The sequence below is a fragment of the Choristoneura fumiferana genome, chromosome 21, assembly GCF_025370935.1.
Source record: "Choristoneura fumiferana chromosome 21, NRCan_CFum_1, whole genome shotgun sequence".
In the NCBI taxonomy this organism is placed as follows: domain Eukaryota; kingdom Metazoa; phylum Arthropoda; class Insecta; order Lepidoptera; family Tortricidae; genus Choristoneura; species Choristoneura fumiferana.
The window spans coordinates 5500608-5511355 of record NC_133492.1 but is presented as its reverse complement, the minus strand read 5'-3'; the positions used below and the strand labels follow the sequence as shown (position 1 = coordinate 5511355).

At 37.3% G+C, this 10748-nt stretch overlaps 1 protein-coding gene and 7 non-coding genes across 8 annotated transcripts in view; all 8 read left to right on the top strand.

Moving 5' to 3' along the window:
- Window positions 1–284: 284 nt before the first annotated feature.
- The window catches only part of LOC141439968 (uncharacterized), a 12437-nt gene continuing 1973 nt past the window's right edge, over window positions 285–10748 (top strand). The window contains exons 1-6 of the mRNA XM_074104429.1: window positions 285–339; window positions 2586–2739; window positions 3394–3618; window positions 4952–5079; window positions 7709–7820; window positions 10125–10587. Coding sequence (XP_073960530.1) covers window positions 285–339; window positions 2586–2739; window positions 3394–3618; window positions 4952–5079; window positions 7709–7820; window positions 10125–10587 — 1137 coding nt within the window. The remainder of the gene's footprint in view (window positions 340–2585; window positions 2740–3393; window positions 3619–4951; window positions 5080–7708; window positions 7821–10124; window positions 10588–10748) is intronic.
- LOC141440081 (5S ribosomal RNA) lies at window positions 2417–2535 on the top strand. Its single transcript, XR_012452663.1, has one exon. It is a non-coding gene; the product is annotated as a 5S ribosomal RNA (ribosomal RNA).
- Window positions 4798–4916, top strand: LOC141440080 (5S ribosomal RNA). The gene has a single exon (XR_012452662.1). It is a non-coding gene; the product is annotated as a 5S ribosomal RNA (ribosomal RNA).
- On the top strand, window positions 7874–7992 carry LOC141440093 (5S ribosomal RNA). The gene has a single exon (XR_012452672.1). It is a non-coding gene; the product is annotated as a 5S ribosomal RNA (ribosomal RNA).
- LOC141440092 (5S ribosomal RNA) lies at window positions 8324–8442 on the top strand. The gene has a single exon (XR_012452671.1). It is a non-coding gene; the product is annotated as a 5S ribosomal RNA (ribosomal RNA).
- Window positions 8887–9005, top strand: LOC141440091 (5S ribosomal RNA). The gene has a single exon (XR_012452670.1). It is a non-coding gene; the product is annotated as a 5S ribosomal RNA (ribosomal RNA).
- LOC141440090 (5S ribosomal RNA) lies at window positions 9338–9456 on the top strand. Its single transcript, XR_012452669.1, has one exon. It is a non-coding gene; the product is annotated as a 5S ribosomal RNA (ribosomal RNA).
- On the top strand, window positions 9894–10012 carry LOC141440079 (5S ribosomal RNA). The gene has a single exon (XR_012452661.1). It is a non-coding gene; the product is annotated as a 5S ribosomal RNA (ribosomal RNA).

Sequence of the window (10748 nt, the reverse complement as noted above, 5' to 3'; positions counted from 1 at the left end):
TGCACAGTGATGGGCAGTACCTACTATATCACACATGTACCGACAAGCTTGCAAAAGGTAAGCGTTTATTAGGTATAACTTTATTTTATGTATTAAAAAAACTGTCTATGTTATATTGTTCAATATCATAGCATGGCCAGAATGCTCAGTGGTACAGTCATAGTATTCCTTTGCATAGCAAGCAGCCCTTTGTATCTCGCTTGGTTCAAATGCAAAGACGGAAATAAGTTCTTATTATTCTTTCAGGGTAAATTCAAGCGTCCCCGATCTACGAGATTGGAGTTATGCACACCTCAACTTCCATGAAGAGTCATGAAGATGAGTTGTCAGAACTGAAAGGTACAATAAGTAAAAAAATAAAATAATAGAAAAATTAAAAAAAGTGGTAAACCGGTTAAAAACTACTGCGGAAAGAAGAGGTAGAGTTTTAAAAAAAGTTAAGACAACAACACAGACAAAATAAAATAATAACCCATACTGATATGATAATAAACGAATTGCGAACAAATTGTGAATTAATGGTGAACTGCTAATTGAATCCCACCGTAAAACTGGCTTTCTAACGTGCATCCGAGCGATAATACTTCTGTATGAAATTACGTCTCAGAAAATAAAAACTATTGGTTCTTGCCTACATTATAAGCTCTCGCAAGATCATTTAGAATTTTTTTTCGGGGCAATACGAGCTCAAGGGGGTTTCAACAATAATCCTTCTGCTAAATTGTTTATGGTAGCTTACAAGAAACTTTTAGTTCATGCAAAATTCAAACATAGTCGAAATGGAAATTGTCTTCTTTGGATGACATAAAAATATTGCAAACTAATATACCCAATTACATCCAAACTGTCAATCACAATATGAGAAAAGATAAAGTTTTACTGGAACGCAAAGATACTGATTGATTTGCCTTCTGACAACAGTTGGTTAATGGACTCTGACCACGAATATTAAATTTTATACTCACCTTAGTGAGTATAACAAACAAGTAATAGGTTATATGGCGGGATTCGTGACAAGGAAAATTAAAAAATATATACATTGTGAGGAATGTCAAAATGCGTTGCTAGTAGATGATACTTCAAATTTATTAATTGTGAATAAAAATATAGGTGGCTTGTTAAAACCTTCTACTGATGTAATTAAAGTATGCTACCATACTGAAAAGATATTGAAGTTTAATTTAAACATATTGGGTGTTACAAAAGTAGGAAAATCCTAAAAATATTTTGCCAATGATCACCAATGTTTTGAAAGAAACAGAAAATTGTGTATTTTCTTCATTAGATGAACACGCCACTGATTATTATGTTGTAACATTTAACCATAAACACCTGTTGATAAAATCCATTTGTAATACATTTTTAAAAGTCAGAATTCATCATGAATGTAAAAAGGCCATGGCTCCTCAAAAATATGTAAGAAATTATTTTAATAACTGATTTATATTTGTGGTCAATAGATGATAAAACTACGTGAAATACAAGCATAATTATTTTTATGATTGTTGTTTTACTTTTCCCGTTATAATATCTCCATTATACTCTTATTTATATAAATGTACAAATAATTGATGCCTACTTCATAGTGGGACCAAACTGTGGTGTCGAAAAAAAATTTGTACGTGGCACATACGAGTACTATAGGTATTTAGGCCATTTTAGGCGCTCGGAAAATGGCGTTGCGGCTCGGGCAGGTTAATTTACGTTTTTTTCTTTGTTGTTGTTGTAAGGACTCCGTATCGTTTTCCGAGTTTGTGGTTATTAGATTCGACTAGCCGCGCCCGGCCCGCCATCCATCGGCCAAGAGCGCCGTAGTATGCTTATTTTTATAATCATAATTGACAATTACTACTCGTTCCAATATAATCAAATTATTTTGCATAAATTTAAGTAAATAAGTGTAGTCGCAATTTGGTCCATTAATTTATGACACAAACACAATAAATATTTTTTGAAAGCTAAAGTTCATCGATATGGCAGTGGTACAGCTCTAGTACCTATATATAATAGATGTATAAATGCCTATAGTAAACCGGCTTCATTGAAATGAAAGCCAATACAGGCAAACGTATATCTGTCTCTATTTGCAGATGTTGTTTTCTTTTAGAAGGAGGAGAATACCGATAGTTATATTTCGTCTTAAATAGAATTAGTCCATTCTTATACTTGGTCCTAGTCATGTAGTTTGTTCATCTGACATTGCATCACGCGAGCCAACCAATCCCTGCATTATTTCTCAATTTTAACCAATCAACAAGCACGTCTATTTGCAACCTCGAAATTGATTCGTATTTGAACTATAAGTCGTTTTGGTTTTAGGTATGGCCACTTTTTGTGTGGAATTTGTTCTGAGTCTGAGTTACGCTTCCTGACTATTTGTTCGTGGTTTTAGTAGTATATTTTCAACTGAAAGTTTGCCAACGTCCATACCACGTTGAAAACACCGGTTCTCGTCCGATCACCGAAGTTAAGCAACGTCGGGCGCGGTCAGTACTTGGATGGGTGACCGCCTGGGAACACCGCGTGCCGTTGGCTTTTTGCTTCATTCGCAGTTTTTTTTTAAATGTTTTAAAACGTTTTTTCAGTTAGCACAACCAACGATATCTTGTACGAAACAACAAACAATCATTCACAACAAAAAGTTTCTGTGTCACCACTGGATTGCTGTCCGGCAAATAGTAAGCGAGAATCGCCGGAAAGTGTTGACTCTTTGCGGGATAGCTTTACTGGACTGAAAAGGTATTTTTTATTATTTAGTCCGTTATTTATGTCCTACGAAGCAAATAAATCATCTTTCTTTATTTTAATTTTTGGCTTTTGCAATAACACTCCCAATCGTTCCGTCATCTCGTAGTCGGCTTCTTTTGCCGGCAATAAGTCATATAAAAAGTGTAGGCGTTACGGTACTTAATATTGCATGGTCAGGTCATTGTCAGATCAGAGCTTTATTGCAGAGAATAGATAAACCAAATAAGTTAATCCGCCCACTGAAAGTTGGTCAAAATCAAAATCCACTTTCAATATTTAAAACAATCAAAATATCGAAAAATAAAAGTTGCAAATTCCTTGATGGCAAAAGTAAAAACGAATGAGATACTACTTACGACATCTAGCGATTATTGGTAGACCCGAGAACTTATATTGTTAGTTCCGTTACGCCGTGCGGCTACCGTATGATAGGATTATCAAATAGATGGCGCTGTTCCCTTAAAAATATATAAAATATGAAAATAGAACATGCATTTTCACCTCGAACATTATGTTATGGTTATGATTAAGCGAAGATGTTATGTTTGGTCTTGGCATAAAATAGATAGAAATAACATATTAATTCCTGTGGCAAGTCATGAGGGTTACACTAGCTTGTTCAAGCTGTTTTATTCTATTTTTTAGAGTTGACCCGCCGGAAGATTTCCATTCACCAGAAACGGATATATCGAGGGAACGATCAAACTCGTGGTCTTTTAAATCGCCCCCTAACGATAAAACGAAATACAAACTCGAAGAGGATGTGCTGGCCAATGTCAACGTTAAACCGTTAGTGGCGATACACGAAAAATGGATATTTGAAGCCAACAGGAAAACCGGGCGCTCTATGTCACTGCCAGAAAATAACCGGTATGGAAATACATTCAGCCCCTGTTTCCCAACTCTCTTAGATATCTATGATATCGTCTCTTTTTATTTTGTTAAATTAGACGGAGACTGCTTCAGATTGCCAGGAAGTTCTCAGTGGTAAAACAGGCCCTTAGAATTTATTTTCTAATGAAAAACATATACTGCAGAGAGACGTACACTTAAACTAGTTTGCTAATGTCGTCGGAACAAGACATCGTTTTTAGGGTTCCGGAGCCAAAATGGCAAAAAACGGAACCCTTATAGTTTCGTCAAGTCCGTCTGTCTGTCTGTTCGTCCGTCCGTATGTCACAGGCATTTTACTCGAAAACTACAAGATGTATATCAATGAAATTTGGAGTACAGATGTCTTGTCAAAGCCGCTATTTAGTTTTGTAGTTAAATTACAAAAATAAATATTTATAGGGGGGGCACTCCATACACGTAACAGAAATTGAAAAAAAAAATATATTTTTTAACTCGTATCAACATGTGGCACATAGTTCGACAGCTCTTTTGAAAAGATATTAAGGTTTCTCAAAAACTGTTAATTAAGTGAAGATTTCCGGAAATAATCGCTCCCAAAGTAGCAAAAATTGTGTCCCCTCTAACTTGTAAACCATTTGTCCAAAAAATATGCAAAAAATATGGAAAGGTAACGCTTAATAAACACTTTCAATGAAAATTGGTTTCAAAATGATCGGATATACCGTTTTTGAGTTATTGCCAAAAAACTGCGCTCCTCAACAAAAGGACGTAAGTGCCGTGAAGATACGCTCTTTTTCTGGTAATAGATTTTAAGACTGTAGTAATGTTTTAATTGTGTTATATATAACGCACATAATATTACTTAATTTTTTTCATAATGGCTACGGAACCCTATCTTGGGCGTGTCCGACATGCTCTTGGCTGGTTTTTTCTTTCTTTTTCTCATGTAAATCTTCAGGAAAACGAGAAAAACCGTCGAGTACCGAGCGCCATTAACATTTTGGGTGTACTGTAACGTAAGTTTCTGTAACGAGTTCGAAGCCTTAGTATTTACGAGAGATGTTTCATACTGCGGTGCGATGAGCGAGCTAGAGATGATGTTCGAAGACCATACGTTGATGTAGATATGAGTTAAATATGTCGGGGTGAAGAATGAAAATATAGTAACTGATAGTAATATTCATTCATGCTGTCGCCAACGTCCATACCACGTTGAAAACACCGGTTCTCGTCCGATCACCGAAGTTAAGCAACGTCGGGCGCGGTCAGTACTTGGATGGGTGACCGCCTGGGAACACCGCGTGCCGTTGGCTTTTTTGCTTTTAATCAACATGTTTTATTTTTATAGAAACCAGACAGCTGCCGTGAAACCTGCATCGCACTGCGTAGATACGCTACTGAAGTCTCTGCCCCAAATTAATGCGAGGAAGCCTGGTTGCTTTAAGACTCGACCGCCTTCGCCCGCCAGTGAAAATGGTCAGTTCGATAAACTATCAACCACTATGTCTGACACGTGTTTTGCACGCTTCTGTAAGCTACTGGCATGCGATAAAACTGATGCGGTGGCAGATAATGACATTAATGACTAACCTATGTATATGATACATTTTTTTTAGTATACGTTATGTCGGAATTATGTATTTGTGCACGTATCAAGACTATAAATTTAACGCCATCGAAATTAGGTCTACAATTAATAATACTACAACATAATAACATTGCTACGCGTGTGTCCACGCTTGCGCTGTATCTATACTTGCTTACCATACTGATACATACATATTTTTATACATTTATCTATTAAGTACACAAGTTAGAACAGCTGTATCAGTAAATGAAACTAAACAAATTGAAGCTGTTTGCCATTTGATGGTGATTGTATTATTTTTTTATGAAACAATAATCTGGCTGTGACGTGCCATAAAACTTTGTGTTGCGTGGTGGGTGCGTAGGTGTGTGCTCAATTGTGGCATTCGTTCACCGTCCCTGTACATACTGTAAACCTAAACGAAAAAACCCATAGTTTATACGTAAACAAAGTGGGTCTCTTCTATCTCGCACTAACATACGCAAAAACTAACGCTCACTTCAAAAACTATGGGTATAAGTATCGCCCTTGTACACTTTGTCTTTTATAGTAAAAATACCACGCACAGGACTTATCACGCTAACACACACGAGTAATATTTACCTCGACGTTTCGGCAACATTACAGTGGCCGTGGTCACGAGTAGACAAGTGTGGGGTGTCAAGTCTGCCTAGCAGCGCGAGTCCTCCGAACTACCCGCACTTGAACATTTTTATTTCTCACCCCATCACATCGACACACAACACTAACAACGTCCGATCGTCCCTCAGAACATTCATCCCGACGCCGACACTTATTTATAACAGGATTCCACGAAGGTGAAAGTTTATAATCATTGTCCCGGTTGAAATTTTTATGCTTTTTTATTTCAACTGCTTCACGTACCATTATTGAGTAAAAATTACGTTCCGTGGAGAGAATTTCATTGCCAAGTGCGGGTAGTTCGAAGGACTCGCGCTGCTAGGCAGACTTGACACCCCACACTTCAGTCTACTCGTGACCACGGCCACTGTAATGTTGCCGAAACGTCGAGGTAAATATTACTCGTGTGTGTTAGCGTGATAAGTCCTGCGCGTGGTATTTTGACTATGACTGAAAATCACGAAAGTTTAAGACATTTTGTCTTTTTGTGTGTTATTTTATCGTACTTCATATACACTCGAGTTCATAAAATTGTCAGCAAAAATTTGATCAAAAATCTGAACACGCTTCTACGCCGTTAACAATAGAGTCGTGTTCAGATATTTTTGATCAAATTTTTGCTCACCACTTTATGAACTCGACTGTACAGTTTGGAGTCATAGATATTTCCGACGGTTGTCTTACTAAATTAATTTGATTGTGTCATCTGTGACAATGCTTGAATAGCTGCCAGCTAGGCTCGGTTTACACTATTTCAGTAGCACTTCCGTTCCATATTAACGCATGATCGCAAATCGCAATATTATTCTGCTATTTTTGATGAGTACACGGGATGATCACTGATTTTGAATTGACAAAATACAGCGAACTAGTAATAAGTAATTAAAATTTTAATTATAATTGAGAAATATAAGTTTAAAACTTTATTATGATTATTTGGTTGTTTATTTTAGTTGTAATTGTGTTTATTATAAAACTATTTGCTCATATTTTAACTAACAAATCTAACAACGTTCTTTCGTGTTTTCTTGTGTACATTTGATTTGCTTGTTTGTTTGTTCTTGTTATGGTTGAATCTTCCTTCCTACTAATAAAGGTTTAAGTATCAATGAACTTTTTTATTTCCATTGCTTTCCTGTGGAAAATTTGCATGTAAGTAAATACACGGACAGTTAAACAAATGAAACTAAAAATTGAAGACTGACCTGAAACCGAATGGTATGTTCTCTTAAACATATTTATCCATTTTCCGTTCTATCTTTAATGATCAATTAAATTTATTTGACTTTTTACGTACCCTGGCATTTAAAATTGTTAAGTAAAATAGGACCTTTATCGCTTATACTCGTACATGCTATATATGTAGCATAAGTAAGTCAAGATAATTACTAAACTATATAAATGTCAAATTATTGTAAGTAAATGTTAGATCTTAAAATGTTTGCATCTTTTGAGTAAGCTTAAATTATGTAATTACTAACTTTTGCCCGCGGCTTCGCCCGCGTGGAATCCGGTTATCGCGCGCTGTTCCCTCGGGAACTGTGCATTTTTCCGGGATAAAAAGTAGCCTATTTCACTCTCTGGCCCATAAACTATCTCTATGCCAAAAATCACGTCGATCCGTCGCTCCGTTTCGACGTGAAAGACGGACAAACATACACATAAACACACACACTTTCGCATTTATAATAAATGATCAGGAAGGTAAGTATTTTGATAGAACTTTGAAAGTTTAAAATCACCATAGGCAAAACTTTAATGAAAGTATTGCTTTCATAGCATGTCATGTCTTCATCAACTTCAGACTTACAATTCTATCTTGTCGGTAATTTATTAAACTTCGGGATTGTTTATACTTTTTTATTGTAATTGCAGGCGGGCAATGGGAGCAGTACTGCCAGGCGCGCGATAATATCGCTAAAAAAATTAATTTCGCCGCTCGGGACCCAGAGCGGTTTCACACTTGGCGGAAAGATGTAGAGAAAGGGTAAGCTTTAAACCATACTTCGTAGTAAGAATATATTTTTGGTGCAAGTTATCGCCAACGTCCATACCACGTTGAAAACACCGGTTCTCGTCCGATCACCGAAGTTAAGCAACGTCGGGCGCGGTCAGTACTTGGATGGGTGACCGCCTGGGAACACCGCGTGCCGTTGGCTTTTTGCTTCTTTATACTATCAAAATATCATACAAAACTTTTGCTTCAAAATACATTTGGTTTGTCCATGATGAGAATGGCCTGTGTGCCTAAAAATAATCACCACTCATGATTTTATTACTGTTTTCAGGCGGGTTAGTTTAGTGTACAGGTTCAGATATTTTTAAACAATAAGGCCGCCTCCGATACTTCTGATAGATACCGTCTGCATTTTTAAGTGATCCCGTCCCGTTCTACTCAATGCAACGTTTTTGGCATTCAAACTATTTTAAATGTTACGTCATCAGATATTCTTTAGACTCATTGTCTTGATAAAATCTAGTTGTGTTGTCGCCAACGTCCATACCACGTTGAAAACACCGGTTCTCGTCCGATCACCGAAGTTAAGCAACGTCGGGCGCGGTCAGTACTTGGATGGGTGACCGCCTGGGAACACCGCGTGCCGTTGGCTTTTTTTGCTTTTTCAGAATATTTAGTATCATACAAAATATCACACAAGTTTTACTTCAAAATATATTTTGTTTGTCCATCATGAGATTGGTTTGGGTGCTTATAATTTTTTTAACAAAAAATAGAATACTACAAAAAACTTGAAAATAATTTTCTACTTAGCTTGAAATCGGTGCTTCAGCACGAGCCAGCAGGAGTGGAACTATAGTTGTCTACCTCACCTTCGTACTATTTATATTGGGCTTCAGTCACTTCTGCTGGCTCGTGCTGAGGCACCGACTTCAAGCTAGTAGTTTTTTTTTCTTGCAGTGTGTTCTATTTTTTGTTTAATTTTTTTTTCGGGTCGCTTTTACTTTTTTATTAATTGGCACTGAAGTAATTTAGTTTTTAATGTGTGCCGTCATCAGATATTCTCATTGTCTTGATAAAATCTGCTTATATTGTCGCCAACGTCCATACCACGTTGAAAACACCGGTTCTCGTCCGATCACCGAAGTTAAGCAACGTCGGGCGCGGTCAGTACTTGGATGGGTGACCGCCTGGGAACACCGCGTGCCGTTGGCTTTTTGCTTCTTTATACTATCAAAATATCATACAAAACTTTTGCTTCAAAATACATTTGGTTTGTCCATGATGAGAATGGCCTGTGTGCCTAAAAATAATCACCACTCATGATTTTATTACTGTTTTCAGGCGGGTTAGTTTAGTGTACAGGTTCAGATATTTTTAAACAATAAGGCCGCCTCCGATACTTCTGATAGATACCGTCTGCATTTTTAAGTGATCCCGTCCCGTTCTACTCAATGCAACGTTTTTGGCATTCAAACTATTTTAAATGTTACGTCATCAGATATTCTTATAGACTCATTGTCTTGATAAAATCTAGTTGTGTTGTCGCCAACGTCCATACCACGTTGAAAACACCGGTTCTCGTCCGATCACCGAAGTTAAGCAACGTCGGGCGCGGTCAGTACTTGGATGGGTGACCGCCTGGGAACACCGCGTGCCGTTGGCTTTTTTTGCTTTTTCATAATATTTAGTATCATAATAAGTTTTACTTCAAAATATATTTTGTTTGTCCATCATGAGAATGGTTTGGGTGCTTATAATTTTTTTAACAAAAAATAGAATACTACAAAAAACTTGAAAATAATTTTCTACTTAGCTTGAAATCGGTGCTTCAGCACGAGCCAGCAGGAGTGGAACTATAGTTGTCTACCTCACCTTCGTACTATTTATATTGTGCTTCAGTCACTTCTGCTGGCTCGTGCTGAGGCACCGACTTCAAGCTAGTAGATATATTTTTTTTTTTGCATTGGGTTCTATTTTTTGTTTAATTTTTTTTTCGGGTCGCTTTTACTTTTTTATTAATTGGCACTGAAGTAATTTAGTTTTTAATGTGTGCCGTCATCAGATATTCTCATTGTCTTGATAAAATCTGCTTATATTGTCGCCAACGTCCATACCACGTTGAAAACACCGGTTCTCGTCCGATCACCGAAGTTAAGCAACGTCGGGCGCGGTCAGTACTTGGATGGGTGACCGCCTGGGAACACCGCGTGCCGTTGGCTTTTTGCAATTTCAACAAATATTTTTGTGTGGCAAAATGTTTTCAGTTTGAGATAACCCAGTTACCACAGAACTTCAAACTTATTTCAAACCTCCATTATTATTTTTTTACAGAACAATCACCGACGAAAATCTTCGCAGAAGCGAGCCCAAGGTCGACCAAGCAACCGACACGCGCGGCATAGAAGAATTCATTCGCGAATTAATCCGCAAAGAATTCCATCACATATTCCACGAAATGCAGGACGACTCATCCACGATCTCCCACAGGACCGATGAAATCGTCAATAAAGGCATCGCAAATATCATAGAAAACCTCAATAATAACAATGAGGATAACCAAAAGATACCAGTCAAAAGTTTCTCTAGAGTCAAAATCAATGGGAACAACAAGCCATTGTTACAGATCACGTTTAGTCGATGTGGGGAGAATAGCTTGCAGGTGCTAGACAATTGTGTAAATGTGACAATATGCGAGGGCAGTCCTGGGAGGGATAAGAACCAGTCTATAGAAGACACGGCGGAGGATGTACAGGTCAATGCGCTGAAACGGTGCCAGGCTTTTAATGCTTTACAGGTATGCCAGTAAAATGTGGCAAACTGTTGAATTTATTGAAATGGCTTTATTCGCGCTTAAGTTTTCGGGTTGTCCAAATTACACACAATCTTAAAAAAAACGACTTTTTTTATTGTGTTCAATATATCGTAACATAATCTGGTACTGTTATCAAATAAAAT